We start from the raw sequence: 16,783 nt of genomic DNA, 5'->3' as shown, positions 1-16,783 counted from the left end.
TAAATTATCATACTGCAATAACTTCGGTCAAGGCGAAATATTTTTTGGTAGTTGAGTGTACCACGGTAAATTTGAAGGTAAAATCAATTAGATAATTTCTAATTCTAACATTTAATTTGTCCAGATGCAAAGTAGTACAGGATGTCACGGCACTGTGTGAACAGCGTTGAACTAGTCTGGCTCCTGCAGGATTAGTGTGTGCGCTGCTCACTGCAGACTGACATTGAAGTAATATAAATACCGTGAATGCGTGGATATGGAACATAAATAATATAAATTCTTACTGTGTGTAGAGATCTCAGTGCAAAGGCACAGAGATATTTAATTTGCTGTGTGTCTCCTGTTGCCAGTTTTCTTCCCTTGAGCAAGCCACTGGTGTAGGCGTTGGGTGGTCTCCAGTACCGGGGCCACCGCAGGTGAGCAAACCTGCACCTGGCACCTACTGACTGCCTCCTGCTGTGCCTGAATAACAGCATTTAATCCCCAAATACCACTCTTTATCCGAGGGGGCTTTGGAATTGAAAGGGGCATGGAGCAGCCCATGGGCTGAGAATAATTCAGTTGGCCCACAGCCTGCTTCCTGCTCAGACAAGGGCAGCCTTCAGGAGAAGAGAAGCTGGGAACAAGTCACAACTGGTGGCTTGCTCAGGAAGGTCGTACCCAGCCCTCAGGCTGGCAGTTGGACTTGAGAACTCAGATTTATCCTTGAAAACCGTTTTTGCTTTGCCTCAGTTAAGAGATTGCACCATCCAGAGCATCCAAATAGGCCATGTGTTGGCTTTTGCAGCTTTAATGGTCTTTGGACACAATTTCCATATATGTGTTCCTGTCCTTACAGTTTTTCAGTGTGTTCTGTATCAATTCATAAACCAGCATTTGGTCTGGAGCTTAGTTTTATCAGGGTTATAAGGTAACAAAGGAGTAGGTGACCTGACATCACCCTTTCTGTCCTTGTGAGAAGGACTGTGAGGGCACGGTGGGCAATGTGCATCTCCCAAATTGCTGTGCTGATGAAACTGTCTGCACCCCGTTGTAAATGCATAGCTTAAGTGAAACCTGCACGCATGGAGTATCTCAGAAAGTAGGTAGCTCCATTTTAAATAATGGCTCCTGTGAGATTAGAGGTAGTTTTTAACGTGTCCAGCAATTGCTTTTCTCACACAAGGAAGAAGTGAGCGGGGCATCTGTGCTGCAGGGGCGAGGGGACTCTATCCCCTGGGGCAGCCCCTTGGTCCTGCAGAGGGCTTGGGGCACTCAGGCTGCTGCCTGCTGGGACCAGCGTGGTGGGAAGGTTGCTCTGTGGCGCTCAGCTGCCGTGCGAACGATCGGGTTAAATGTCAGCACCAGTATCTTGCATTTTGATTCATGACTTCATCTCCTAATTAGACTGAGCACAGAAAGTATCGTGTGTTCCTACGAATTCCTCTCTTCCTGTGTTCTCTGTGTTCTTTCTAGTTAATAAGGAGAGCATGTACATGCTTTTCTGCAGACATCTTCAGGTTCAAGGAGTTTCATAACATTGTAAAGCATCTTTTTCTTTTACTTTACTGTTATTTGCAACAAGATTTTCAAAGCTTTTCTACATCAGATTTTCAGAAGAAAAAATGTCGCATAAAGTGCTACTCTTTATGCCTAGACCAGTTTCCTTAGTTAGTTTGAAAAAAAAAACAAGTTATAAAAGACTTGTGTATGTAAATTATTTAGCTTTGGTTAATTAGTGGCAAATAGGAGGAGGTATAAGAAGTTAAAATCTTTTGGAATTTACATCATTTAGTCTAACAATAAATCCATGTAAGTGTCAAGTAGTTAGACAAGATAGTAGATAATGAAAATGTAATTTAAATTTTGCACTTAGACAATATAAAAATATGTAACAGCTGACTTAATGATATAATTAGGGTTCATCTACCAAGAATTGTCATCACTAATATAAATAAAAGTGATATAAGTTCTTTGGACAACTGAACATTTAGGTCTGTAGTTGGAGAGGGCATAGGAAAGAATTGCAACTATGGGAAATGTTAAAGGGCACTTATCAAGCTAAGCTAAGGTCAGGAAAAATTATGAAAATGTAGGAGATCCACTATTCCCACCCCGATTTACTTATGTACCTTGCAGTAAAAACTACCTGGGAAGCTTCCTGGGGACTGCTGCTTTTCCAAGTTGAAGAGCTGATGAAAGCTAGAGTGAAAGAGCCTACCTTTAGTGTAACGGATTGCTTTAACCACAGAAAGGAGGAAATAAATTGTAATACACATGCCCAAACATCTTCTGAACCAAAAGTTTCACACTGAGCTTTGGCAGAAGCTAACCCCTTTGAGATATTTTCTCAAATTAATTTAAAAACAAGTTTGCAAATGTTTGTGTATGTCAGCAATGTTTCGTGTATCTCCTTGAGATAAAGTTTGGGTTCAAGTATTTGTCACCTATGGTTATTTCATTTGGAGTACATATATTCTAATTTGGTATTATGATCTTAGAGGAAATATGTATTATTGCTTAGAATAAAATTTATATGCTTGTCAGTAGTATCTGTTTGGCTAAGTACAGGTTACCCATGTGAAGATTTATTGCACAAGGCGCTTTCTTTGGCCCTCTGCTCTCAGCAGGAATGTTGCTATGTCAGTGGCTTACACTGACCCCTGCACAAACTAGGGTTACTGAAGTCCTGAGGTCATAAATCAGGTGAGCTGCTTTTTAATGAAGAAGGTAAATTTGACAAGAGGCTATATGATTTTTTCTCCTCAGAAATACCCAAATTGAATCAAAGGTTAGCAAAATCCCAGAGAGAGAATGAGTGCCTTCAGGAAAAGGTAAAACATCTGACGCTGGTGGCCGACACGGTTGAGCTGAAAACTCAACAGCTTCAAACTTCTCTTCAGCAAGGGAATGAGCTACAAAGCAGGTGCCGTGAGCTACAAAAGGAAACATTAGGTAAGAAAATTTTGATATTCAAAGCCAACTTCCAAATAAAATGAAATGCAGAAATATTTGAAGTGTCTAAGTTCTGGCTGTTACTGTGAGTGCACTCAACAGCAGAACTCAGGCCCTGATAAAGCATGGATGTTGCATGGTCAGAAAGACAGCATGTCAGTCTGAAGTCTGTTACCTTGTTGGAAACACAAGGTAATTCTCAATAAGAAATAAAAATAAGGAAGCGAGGAAAATGATGCAGATGGTGGTAATACTGTTATGCTGTTACCTGTCAATATGTAAAACGTCAGGGAGAAGGCTCTGAGATTAAAATCAAAAGAGGTGCTCTCATTTTGATTGGGAAGGCCAAACTGATCTATCAGAACTGATAAACGTTAGCCTAAGCCAGTCTCTTTTCCCCTAGATTTATTGAACTTGAATCTGTCTAATGATTTGCCCTTGATAGTTTGTCTCAAGAATGAAGAGTCCTCTTGAAAACTGTAAGAGAAGTGGTAGCACTTGGAATTATAGCATCTTGTGAGCTTTGTTGAGACAATGACTCGTTACAAGAAGATTATTGTGTATTTATGTTAGTATCTCTTGAATCTGTTGTCTTTATAAAGCAGGATTGTATTTGTGGTGCTGGCTCAGAGACATTTTAAGACACTCAGAACGTACAGAGGTTGTGCTGTTCCACACATGGCTTTGAGTCATCAAATTGGCACTGCAATTACCTCGCTGCCTTATGCACAGTATGTAATTTCAAGTCTAAAGCAGTAGCTCTCAGTGCTAGTCATGATAAAGGAATTTCACTGATCCTTCGATAGCGGTGATAATATCAAACGTGAAACTGAAGAGGGGAAGACCGCAGTGACTGTGGAGGACTCATCACCCAATGAGTTATCAATCCAGATTGCTGAGGGCAGTCTTCATTTCTGTCACTGGATAACGATACTGATAGGAAAGCTCCAGATTTGAATGCCAGATATGAGCAGATATCTGAGCAGATATGAGCAGGTAACTGTACAGCCTTCTCCAGGCACCATCCACACAAGAAATAAACTTTATATATCTTCCTTTTTTGTGGTATTTATTCACAGAACTGACTTTAAATGAGTACAAAATCAGTTAGACTTGGCTCTGAGAAGCTTCTTCTCTGTGGACTGTTCACAGTGTGCTGTTTTGTCTGTTTTTTCTTGGGGAGCTACTGAAGTGAACATAGTGATCCAGTGTCTCAAGATCTTGTCCGTGACGTTTTCTGGTAGGCTCATTGTCTGATCATAGCTACATCCTGTTTCTTAATCCTCTGTTCAGAGTAAACTCTGGCAGGCAGGATCTGGGGGGAGGGCTGCCTTAAAAGTGTTTAATTGTCAGTAATTAGTCACAGTAGCTCATTCTGAAGATCTAATTAGATTGGAAGAAAGGCATCAATTTTATTTCAATTTCATTTTTTGAGAGAATCTTGAACACAGTGAACACATCTCAGAAAATGTGTACCTTTTTTTTGGCTTCTGTGTAAAATCACTAGGTGAGATTTGAAGAAAGCATGAAATAAAATACTGGGAGTGCATAGATGGTAATTGCTGTGTTGTTTTTTTCAAGAAAAGTAACCGATATTATCTGTACACATGCATATATATATAATATAATATGTCTGAGATAAGTGCCTAGGTTTAAAAAAATAAATAAACCAAAACCCGAAATAAGTTCAAGATAACATCACTTAATAAGATAGAATTGAAGGCATTAAGTAATTGCACAGGTTTACCAAATCAAGTTGCTTGCCCCAAGAGCATGAGGTCGCCTGTGACTCCTTATGTTCTACTTGAAACTGTTTTGAAAAAGGTTTGAAATGCATTCATTTCTGTAGAAGAGACAAGTGTGTTTCTTCTCCATTAAGAGATTTATGTTTTATCAAAATAATCTGTGTAAATGTCTAGCTGCCAGGTTTGACTATTACAAAACCACAGTCTAAAACTTGGAAGTTGTATACTTTAGAATATTCTTTTTTTTTTTTTTCTTAATATATTTTTCTGTCCTTATATACTCTGAAGTAACCACAGAGATTGAGCTTGGAGGCTTTTGCTGTACTGGAAATTGCTCGAGCAGGCAGTATCACTGAAAAGATAGCCAAGGTGACTGGCTCAAAAATAGCACAAGAGTTGCAGATCCTGCAATAAGACTTAGAGCAGTGATTTGTTAAGTTGATTAAGCTTTTCTTTCTCTTCTAAAAGGGTAGCACAGATGGAAGGTTTGTTTGGTCCTTAGTGTGGTCTTGTGCCATGTAAGGAAAATGTCCTAAAGTTCATTAGTACAGCAGTCTGGGTGTTCTACTGGAAGTGCTGAGAAATTGCAGTTATTTGCAAGTCAGCTTGAGGATGGTTGGCCCCAGTACTCTGTACAGAATCTGTGCACCAGTGCTTTGGTCCCTGGTTGCTACCTGGTTGAGTATTGTCATATTTTGGTCACATTGTTGTGTTTTCTCAGTAGCAGTGGATACAGAAGGCTTGTTTTGCCCTAATACCTGACTTTCTTCTGTGCTCAATATAACCAGCAAACTTATTTTCACTTCCTTTTTAGGAATAACTTATCCCCTAACTTTGTATAAATAAGCACAAATAACGGTACCTCGTAAAGCAGTTACAGACCGTTTATTACTTGTCTTTCTCTAGAAACCTGAGTGGGTGTACTAACTGACTGCCTTGAGGAAAACATAATTACGTTTGACATGCATTTTTCAGGTGCAAAAATTAGTTGAAATGAAATAATCTCAGTGCAGAAATAGCTCCTTCTCAAGTGCACTTTGACATTCCATTTGTGTTAAAATGCCTTTTAATTCTCTGTACGAAATAAGAAACTCGTGGGCGGCACAAGTTAAATTGCCACCGGAGCTGTGCAGCCCGTTGTAGTTCCTTCCTCAGAGTAAGCACTGAGAACACTCCTGCTTACTCTGCTCAGGGCTGAAGATTTTGCCTTATATACGGTGCCACATTCGATATATCTCAGATAATCTCACACATTGCTGAGTGAAGTGGCTGTATGTGAGCATGTGGGAGCTTGGTGATTTCAGCGGCAGTTCACATGCATTCTTGGGAGCTGGAGTGTCAGCACTCGCTGCTGGTGGAGGAAGTCTAAAGCCCGTTTAATTCAGTATCCTGTCCTCACCACTGAAAATGGCGTGGTTCGAAGGAAGGTACAGGAGCTCTACAACAGCAGTTATGAAATAATCTGTCATCCTTACGTGTCTCATCCTGATCTAGGAGGTCATTGAATCTAATAAGACAATCTGTTAAGCTTTGAAATATGTGGCTTAATATCTTTACATAAGATGTATCGTCACATTTACTCTGGTATGAAAATTACACAGGGTTATCATTAGAGTTCCCCTTTCAGTTTTGTAAAGCTGTGAACTTCACAGGTTCCTGTAAATAAAGAGTTCCATAGTTTGTTTACATGCACTGGAAAAATACATTTTCTTGCTTAGCTTTCCCCACATTTTAACTCCATGGAGAATTGCCTTATTCTTGTGTTAGAAAATGAGAGAAAGTGGTTCACAGTCAACTTCTTTTAGGCTGACCAGTGTGTAATATATTTTTGTGATACTTGCATGGCTTTATGACCCATACTCTTGAAAATCTGAAGTTAGTTCCTTAAGTTAGTACACTGCACCATAACATCACACCAAGCAGTTATAGTTATGTTCTAGTTTTTTGTCTTTAATATGCATAACATAGTACGTTAACTGTAGTATACGTATGCCACATCATGAGCAGGTTCAGACTAGCTCACACAGGGCACCTCTACTTGTGCTGAAAAAAAAAGATCCTTAAGCTTACAAAGAAGTTTCTGTTCTAGAGGCCCCATTGTACTCTGTGGATCTTTTTTCTTTCTTTCTTTCTTTTTTTTTTTTTTAAGTATTGTTGTATAAGTCTACCAAGATTGCTCAACAATTGCTAATAAAACATCATTGTTTTCAGTTGCTTAGAATATTACCAAACTTAACTAATCATTAATTTTTGAATGGTAGTTACACAAAATGGGCATAGCTTCAACAAGGGTAAGATGGGTGGAAATGTCATTGGATTTTATGTTTCAATCTTACTATGCAAAAACTTCGTTGAAAAACCCTTGGACCTTCTGTTCCTTGAGGAAGGACTTTGAGTTGGTGGGGTTGACAGTATTCTTGATGCAGAGGGCCATGTTGAACTGATGTCTAAGCCTCTGAAAGCATTAAATATCTATTTGTTACTGTGGTGGCCAAACTCTGGTGTTCTGGCCCCAGAACACCGGGCTGAGCAATGCTTTCCCATGCGTTACATGTCACCGTGGTGCTGGGCAGTGGGACAGAAAGCAAGGAGGGATGTGGTGGAGACCAGCGAGGAGCAGGAGTGAAGAGGTTAGGGCGTTGTGGTGGGGAGGCCAGGGAACTGTCCTGTCAGTAAGCCAGGGAGCGCATGCTGAGCAGTGGGATGCAGGTCTTGAGTAGCTGGATTCTTTGATCTCGCAGCAAGAAAACAGTATGCTGCTATGTCCTGAGCGACTGTTTGGTAATGTGTAGTTATCAAGCATGAAAAAGCCATCTGGTATTAATTTTTTGTTCAATTCCAGCACTTACCACAGTCAGTAATGCAGGGTTTCTGTGTATCTTGCATGCGTCCTAGACTGTACGCTTGGGTTGCTCAGTGAGGCAGCATGGTCAGAGCCATTTCCCTTTTGACTTGAGACCTGCAGTCTACTGCCCTGCTCTCCTTCTGAGTCATCCCTGGATCTGTGGTCACTGCAGGGAATGCAGTTCACAGAAGGAAACTGGAGCCGTGTCCTAAAAGAAGTAAGTTGCTCTGAGTAGGATAGCCGTGCTGCGTGGTGCCTGGGAGGAGGGTGCTCTCAGCAGGACATGTCAAGCAGCTGAAATGCCTCTTCCCCAGGCTTCGTGTTGTGCAGGGAGGAAACAGCTACCAGATGCTGAGTGGTTTAACACAGCAGGTACAGGAGGAAAAGTGAAAGAGCTTTTCCTTTTTCCCGCTGGCCTAGTTCCAGCTGAACCTGACGGCTGACATGTTCTGTTGCATCGTGTATCCTCAGCTGAGTAACAGCCCCCACGCACTTCACAGAGACTTCAGATTTTAGTTTCCGTTCCTCTATTGCCAGTGAGTCGCGCGAGGGAGGGCAGCAGGGAGGGGAACACACAGAGCAGGCTTTCGCTGGTGGCTGGAGTTTCACTGGAGCAGATCCAAGACACCGACAGCAGCGGGGCTGCAAGCCAGCCCCTGTCCCTGCCCGGGCTTCACCGTCCGGACACACCACTCCCTTCCACCTGCAGCCCATCACCGGGAGCTGATCACGTTCTACCAAGTGAAAAGCTGATGGAAAATGCCCCCTTTGCCTGCTTCTGATGAAAATTTTTATTCTGTCCCCATACATCCCGTAGATTTATACCTGTATCAGCACTGCCGGTGGATTTCGTTTCTATGTTTTTGAGTTTCATACTCCATATTTGTCATTTAAGGAGTTGTACATTGTGGTTTCTTTAATGATGGAGTTGAATCCCCGTCTGATGGCTGCCTGGCAGCGACTGTAATCGGTACCGTGTAGTGGAGCTTGTGAGCATGCCTCCTTTGGCCTTTATATCTTCCATCCTGCCTCTGGGCGCCTCCGGCAATAAGGAATGCTCACTGAATTTTCTTCCAAGCTTTATTAACAAGATTTGGAAATCTTCAAATAAGTTGTTGACCTCTGTAGGAAATTGCAGAGTAAAGACATCTTAATCAGCCGCCCAGGCGGTGGGTATTGCGTCTCGGGGCAGAATGTAAACTTACCGTTAACTTTCCCTGAGCTCCTCCCCACAAAAAAGAAAATGATTCCTTTCATCCAGACCCCTTCTCCAAGTTAATGTGGAGAGGACATTTATGATTAATCTCTCACCAGTTACACTGCTCGTGGAAGTCAACGCTTAGTATAGGCTGCTAGAGATTTCTGGTTTTGATGAGAGACAGACTGGGATTTATTGAAGTAAGTTATCATTTCTCACTTCGGTGTAATACCAGTGAAAGTAAAGACATAACCCTTGAAAGAAAAAGCCTGAAATGTTAGAATATTTTGAAAAAGTTTTATCCATGTTTACATCTTCATTAAAACTTTTCCACAGTTAACATTGATAGGAGACATAACTAAGAGCTGCCACCCAAATTTTTGTGATAAAAATAAAGCAACTGTTTTGTTTTTTTTTTTCTTCTTGCCTACTTCAAAAGAATATTTTAGAAGCTGCTTGTTTGTGTAAATAAGGAACCTTGAAAACTTAGTGCTGTACAGAGGTACTTCTTCTCTCAAGAAGCCTGGAAAGTGCACTGTCGCGTGATCTCTCCTGCTCACTCGCTTTCTGAGTGTGCTTTCAGAGAAGAGGGGCTAACAAAGGAAGGACACGTAGTGGGTTCACTTTAAAGTTATCTCAGCGGTTAGTGCGACTTCGGATTCTCCAGCATCTCAGCAGCATAACACTTGAGCAAAAGGGTCACTGTGACCGCTGCTCGTATTGCTGTGCTGTTTGACTCACTATTTACTTATTTTGCCTATGTCAGGTTTCGTTTTCAAACTGTGTATGATACAAACTTGAAATAGCAGACGTTTTCTGGAGAAAACATAAATACAATGTCATATGTGGAATTCATACAGAATATTCATACTGCAAAGTATTAATGAGCTAAAATCCCAGCTAAGCAAGTCAATGTGTTAAGTGAGGCATTCTTTTTAATTGTTATTAGTAACAAAATATATCAGTTACTTAATAAACCAGTTATTAATAAGCAATAAAATGTGGATATCCAGGAGTTTTCAAGGCAAAAAGACTGCTAGCTCAGGCATTTTTTTTCCTTGCTTTCCGAATTGATCAGTAAACCACAAATCCATATACAGCTGAAGTGGTCTGTCTACATAGAGCACATTACTGAATAGGGGTAATAAAGCTGGATGACTCGGTGATGATAAAAATCTATTTCTCTTTCTTCTTGAAATAGAAAGCATGATTTTATTCACGAAACAAAATTCAAATATATCTTACCATTGTATTAAAATAAACTAGTAGGAACAAACAACACATTTTTATTGTCTCACTTGATCTTAGTGAAAATCAATTCCAGTTAGTAGGTTTACACCATGTAGTCAGTGTGTATGAAATCAGTCTGATATAGAGGGCCCATGGCTTTTGGTTTTCTTTTTCTCTTTTTCTTTTTTTTTCCCACAAACTATTAAAGCTAATATCCCTTTTTGGTTCAGTACTGAAGTAGTTCTGTGCTACAAACAAACAAACAAACAAAAAAAAAACACACAAAACCACCTGGATATATTATGTGTTTTGAAAGGATTTTCATTTCTACAACCAACATTATGAGGATTCTTGTTTTGTATATTTTTGGTGAATTGTAAATTATTGCATGTTTCGTATGATAGCAGTCATTTGCAAGAGCTGAAACTAAACCGTAGTTTCTACTATTGTTTCTTGGTTCTCCTGCTTCTCGTGACTTTATGAAAATTACCTTCATGAGTTATATTTTGCTGAAGAGGTGATTCGATTGCTGATCTCATACCACTTTTCAGAGTCATGATGCATCATCTGGTTAGCTAGAGATGACAGGTCCTGAAGAATTCTCAGCTAAGGGCAAAGTCTGGTGAATAATTGTCTAATCAAATAGACTGAAAAAAAAAAAAAAAAAAACGATAATGCCTTGTGATAGTGTCATTGTCTATATTCCTGGGCTTGGGAGCAGTGGAGGAGCTGCAATAGCACATGCTCCTAAAAGATAGGAGTTAATATCCCTGCTGTCATTTTTATTGCTAGCCTAATCCTTTCCTTCACTTAATCATAGATATAGAATATTTTTTCTTCACAAAGTCATTGCATAACCTATTTATAGTTGCAGATTTACCTCTGTATGGATTTAAATTGCTGGCTATGCACATGAAATCTGTCTTTTAAGGCTTTTGATGCTACTGCTTGATAGTCTATTTAAGTTACTAAATATAAACTTAGCAGTGGTCTGCTGACATAATAGACTAATGAGAGATGATAGAAAAATGCAGGCAGCTGTAGGAGTAGCTGGGAAGTTTAAGTGGGGAATGTTAACACTCTTCATGGAAAGGAGGAGCGGTATTTTCATGTACATGAAGTGTCTCTAACAGCACTTTAAAGACTGCTTTGAAAATCCAAAGAGAGAATAGTTTCCTGTAGTTTTAGGTAGGCTGCAGTTCAAGTATCCCCTATTCATGCCACAAGTACTGTTGAAATATTTTTCTGTCGATTCCAGCTGCGATACTAAGAATTTGAAGGGCCGGAGCTGGGGAATGCAGTTTGGTGTTTGAACAGGCTGTGACAAACTGGTTAGACCAAGCAATGGCTCATTAGTGCTTTTCAGCAGCCTTTTGAAATGGAAGAGGAAATACATGACTGTGATGGAAGGAACAGCGTCCTCTTCTCTCCAGAGAGGTGCCTGGATAGTGCTGTGTTGGAGCGTGATTTCCTTGCGGAAGAAGGGCCGCTCTTCACTCCTGCTTCAGGAAAAGCGGGAATCCTCATTGAAGGAAATCTATTGATCATATTTTGTTCCATCTGCTTGGCCTAAGCACTGACAAAAATATTTGTCTCCAAGGAATTAGTGTCAGAACTCTTCTTACCTTCAGTTCTCCTAGCCAATAGGTAAGTAACTCAGTGTTTAGACTCAATTTTGAGACATAGGAGAAGGTCTGTGGGAACAATTCTGACTTGCACCCAATTACTTCGGGTTTGAAAGGGCAGGAATGTATGCAGAAACTCGGGGTTAAGGGCCAAATCTTTTGAGACGTTCAGCAAATACCATCTAGGCAGCGTCTGACTCCAGAAGCGTGTCTGATGTGACACTGGTTAATGTGTCCTGTGGAGCGGGACGGAGAGGGAGCAGGGCGTGTTGCGATAGCATTGTCTCTGGAAATAAGCACATCAGAAGGTCTTGGAAGAGACTGCCACCGCATTTGTGGTTTATTCTTTGCAGGGCACTGAGGGATGCTATATTTGTACATTGAAAAAATGAGAATCTGGTCCCTTCTCTTGCTTTCTTTACGCTTGTTTTATATGCAAACATGAAAGAGCTGATGTGCTAGTTCAGATCAGAGGTCCAGAAAGCCCGCTCCTGGCAGTGGTCAGTAACATATGCGTAGGCAGATAAGAACCAGGCACTCCTCTTCTGGCACATCCTCCCGGTTCCTGGCAGCTTTTAGTCATTTAGAGCCTTCCTGGTGGCACTGGCCCCCAGAAGGGATGTCAATCTATAGGGCTGGAGCCCGTCCCTTCGCTCTTTCCAGACAGGTTTGTGCTTGTCAATCTGTAAGGCAAAGTACTTTATTGTCCATACAAAAAAATAATTTTTTTAGAGAACATAGTACATGAAATACTATAAATAAAAGCAAATAGTTCTGTTCTGTGCAGGCAAGGACTTTGAGTAGTTAGTTCTCTTCTCTAGTTTCCTTAAAAAATATAAAGCGGGGCGAATTAGTCTGACGGTAATTTTTCATGCATGTATTTTATATTTATCTCACAGCTTCTCTACTGTGTGCATTAAATAAATGTACTTAAAATATCTGTGAAGTGTACATCCTGATTTGCTCTACCATTAATATTCTAAGAAAAATTAAGTATTTTACCCTTTTTGACACAAGTGATCGGCCAATATTCGGGGCGTAGTAGGTTGCTACAGAGAGCAGAACTGGTGATCAATTCAAGTAGTTCGGTGTGATTCTGTTTGTTGCTGAAGAAAATCTGCCGCCTCCCTTCCCCAGAACACCGGAGGAATTCAGCGGCAGGAGCTGGGCTCCAGCCACGGGCCAGTCTCAACCACTTTCTCCATTGCCAGCTCCTGCCTTCCCGGCTCAACTGCCCAGTGTTTCCTGACCCTGCGTTTGAGCTCCTGTTCCACCCGATCCAGTCTGTGCCTGAGAGCTGACTGCTGCTCTCTGCTCCCGATGAGGGACGTTTCTCACAGCCAGCACCCTCGGGGAGGTTTCAGTCAGTCCCCAGCACAACAAATATTATCTTGGTCTCAGACAGCCCAGGGGGTGGCTCACGGAGTACTTGTGTTCAAGAGGATTTGGGCCAAGTCTCTGAAACAGATTATTCCTAAAATGAGATTAATTGGACAACGGAAACCATATCGTGGTATCGTGGTGAGAGCTGGGCTTGTCCCAGCAGCCATCTGTAAGTGCCCAAAGGGGAGGTAGGAGAGTAGAAAGGGGCGTACAGTAAGGCAAGGGACATCGGCTGCAGCCTGGGGCTTCAGGCTGGACATCAGGAGCAGCCTTGTCGGCCCAGCACAGCACAGCACGGGCAGAGGCTGCCGGGGGGCTGGGGGAGCCTCCATCCCCAGAGCTCTGCAAGACTTGGCTGGATAAACCCGCAGGCCATCTCTGCTGGTTTTGTCAGCAGCAGGCTGCACCAGCAGCCTCCAGAGGTCCCTCCCAGGCTGAGCCTGGCTGAGTCACACTGAGAACATCATGAAGCTTGGTAAAAACAAAAATACTTCAATCTGCGATACCTGCACCTCGCTGCTGGTACGTGTGTGGGTATTTCTGGTCAGCAGGACTCGAGGGCAACATGTGCAGCCTACACAGCCTTTCCGCTTCTCAGGGAGCGTGAAGGGGGCTGCCCCAGCAGGTCTTTCTCATCGGTGACCAGTATAATGAGTCAGAGCTTGTTGTCTTTAAACCAAAATATCTGCCAGTTTTTTCCCCAAAGCAAGCTTAGATGAAGGGAAAACAAAACTACTTTTTCCCTGTGCTGTTTTTATGTACCGTAGTGCAGTGATGTGGTGAAAAATGGCAGTTGCACTTGTTTTGGTACAAATTGTCTGTTCCCAGACGGGCAGTGGGAAAGGGGCTGTATTTCTGAAACTGGGAGCAGAAAAACTTTGTAGGCATGCATTTATTCTTAGGTAGGCACAGTCATTTTAGACCAGAGACTAGGTGGTATGGGGTACATTCATACCGTGACCAGCACTGAGGTAGAGCTGAGCTGTGAGTTTCTGCCCGCCAGCCCCTGAGCTGAGCTGGTGCTGCTATGGCAGAAGGGGCTCCAGCCGTCCCTGGGGTCTGCGTGTCTACGGCAATGGGACTGTGCAGTGCCTGGGGGCCTCTCCAGAAACTCTGAATTACTGGCAGGTAGTCTTCCTTTTCTTACGTGTGCAGAGGACACTGTGCTTTTATTTAGATGAAACCAAAGTTTTCAGAAAGTATCTTGGATTTTTTTTTTAGTAGGATTTGCAGGAAAAGTAGAAAATTACATAGCTTCATCATGCATGCTTCTGAACTGATATCATTGTGAATCTGTTACAAATTAGCCGGAAAATTGATGGCTTCCAGAGTGGCTGCTTACCCAACGTGGGTGTAGTTCACAATGGGTGGTTGTCTTGTTGTTTCTTTCTTTCTTTCTTCCTTTCCATTTTTTTTTTCCTCTGAAGACTTTACTAGTTGTTGCTATTTGTGAACCAGAAACTGGAACCTTCACTGAACACCGTGCCATTGGCTGGGCATCTGGAAAGGACTCAAACTGGGTGGCTAAATTTCTTAAACCCATTTCCAGGCAGACTTCATGCTCTCTGTTCTCAACTGTGGACTGTATATCTTAGAATCTGCCCAAACAGGAGGAAACAGCGACCAGCTGTGGTTCTTCAAGATGCCTTTTCTTTGTGCATCTTCCATGCTGTGCCTCCTCGGTCTCTGTCTGTATCACAGCAGAGCGTCCCCTCATGGAGAATATGATACTGCTAAGATACAGAGGTGGAGGTGAGGCACCCTGTCCTCTCATCCACCTTTTGTACCTGTTTGAAGGCAGGGCTGGCTGCATGTGCTGCCTGAAAGGTTATTGTTGACTGAAAACCTCTGCTGTCAGAGAACGAAAAGGTTCAAGAGCCACAGCTGGCCTCAAGGATGGACCTCAAAGAACCTCCCTTGCTCTGTTATTTCATGAAATAGGCATCTAGTCACAAAGAAATTCTCTAATTGTTACATTTTTGAAAGAAATGTTCATTAAAAAGAGTAAAGTTTTGTTAAAAGGTTAGTTCTTCTCTGATAAATAGTGAAGTTTTATCTTGGTCAAAAGAGTTGCTATACTGAATTTCCGAGTCTTTTTTCCCCTCCTGTAATGACTAGTTTAAAAATAAAAATAAAAATGGAACAGAACAAATGCTACCTGTTCTTTAAAAGTAGGGACTAATGACAGTAAGAACTATCAAACTATTTTCTAAGGTTTCACCTACTAGCCAGTAAAAGCTGTCTTTTCTTTGCTTCCTGGAGTATGCTGGTCGGTGTCTGGAAGGTGGCTAGTATACACCTAAGAATTCAGAACACCAAACTGCTTTCGATGTTATGAAAAATTACTCTGGAACTAAGATTTGTATCTATGGTAAGATGTAATGTGAATCACAAAGATAGATAATGATAAACACAAACAATACTGAGATGTATTTGGACTGAAGATTCTTCAAAATGTGATGCTACTTAAAACTTTAAAACGAGTATCAATATTACAAAGCAGGAATGCTTTTTGTTCTGTGTTTTACAATAAGCTTTATTTTCATTGCTGGAGAATGCTTTTACAGAAGTATTTGAATATAGTGTTTTCTTTATTCAGTAAGTTTTCAGCTGAAGTTTCCATTTGTGTTACTATTCCACTTACTAGTTTCCTCAGTTTTCCTGTGTCCTTCAAACTTGGTAGAAGACTGTGTTACGTAGTCCCTGTGGGTGTGGGTCTGGTCCCTCAGACTTTCTACTAACAGCTCCTGTTGACTTTGGTGGGAACTCTCTCTAGAGAAGACTTGCAGAAACCAGCTGTATAATTGAATCCATCTATTCCCTCATGAGAAACTCCTGCCCAATGCTCAGTCATTATGAAAACTTCTCTAAACAAATTGAGTACAAGAAGAAACAGAGCTGAAAGACCACCCAAAGTACCAGAACCAAAATAAGCATTATCCTTTTCCTTTTTTCTCAACTTGTGTTCATACTCTCACATCTAGGAAGAGGGGGGGGAAAACACACACAAAAAACAGTTGTTTATAATTGCTCGAAATCTTCTATAATCACAGAATTAAAAAAAAATAATCATCGAAATCAGATGTTTATGAAAAGCTGCTCTGTAGCAGCCATCCCCATGCAAAGAAAGGCAAAGGGCTCTCTCCTTTTTGTGTTGTTGATTTACAATAATTCGATCTTTACTTAATCTGTTTTAATAAAGCAGTCACATTGCAGCAGAGTTTGTTGTTGTGAATTTTAGATCATTCCCACATGTTCTGTCTAACATCTGCTTGGTGTTTGAAGCCAAAGTTTCCCCTTTTTCTGTAGGCATCCAGAGCCATTTGCTTCTTAAGCCAACGTCAGGATGAATGACAGGAAATTAAAGTTGAATTATGTAGCTTTGGAGAAGTGTACAGAACAATACATTACAACAGAATGCCCAGTTGAAGAAAATAAAGTAAATGAAAGTAACTGCAGGTGGTCTAATCTGTCCTTCATGTACTTGGCCATGACTTTCCGTCCTTGCAGAAGGCCACGGTGCCAGCGGAGAGCCGACATGTCGCAGCCTGGCCCGGGGCCTGTTGTGCAGTTCTTGGTGCAGACAGCAGAACTTGGGTTATAACTCAGTGACTGCATGACTTGCATGGCTGATTACAATGGGGGTTTCGTCATAGACATTTTTAAAACAGCTGAGAGGAAGTTTTGGCAAGAACACTGTCACACAAACACAGTTTCTGAATAGCAGTGCGTTGGTGGTGGTTTATCTCTAGGGGTGCTGTTCAACAGCAAGCCTGGATGCTCAGTGGCTGGGAACTGAGGGAAAATATGGTTGGCCTGCCAG

The 16,783-nt window shown here is 41.6% G+C and overlaps 1 protein-coding gene across 4 annotated transcripts in view; it reads left to right on the top strand.

The window, feature by feature from the left end:
* Window positions 1-16,783, top strand: part of LEKR1 (leucine, glutamate and lysine rich 1) — a 55,301-nt gene that overhangs the window by 19,018 nt on the left and 19,500 nt on the right. For all 4 annotated transcript variants that reach the window (XM_035566538.2, XM_050712615.1, XM_035566540.2 and 1 more), the window contains exon 5: window positions 2,749-2,934. In XM_035566538.2, the coding sequence (XP_035422431.1) occupies window positions 2,749-2,934 (186 nt within the window). The remainder of the gene's footprint in view (window positions 1-2,748; window positions 2,935-16,783) is intronic.

Source organism: Cygnus atratus, chromosome 9 (assembly GCF_013377495.2).
Source record: "Cygnus atratus isolate AKBS03 ecotype Queensland, Australia chromosome 9, CAtr_DNAZoo_HiC_assembly, whole genome shotgun sequence".
NCBI lineage: Eukaryota > Metazoa > Chordata > Aves > Anseriformes > Anatidae > Cygnus > Cygnus atratus.
This window is presented reverse-complemented; position numbering and strand designations above follow the sequence as displayed.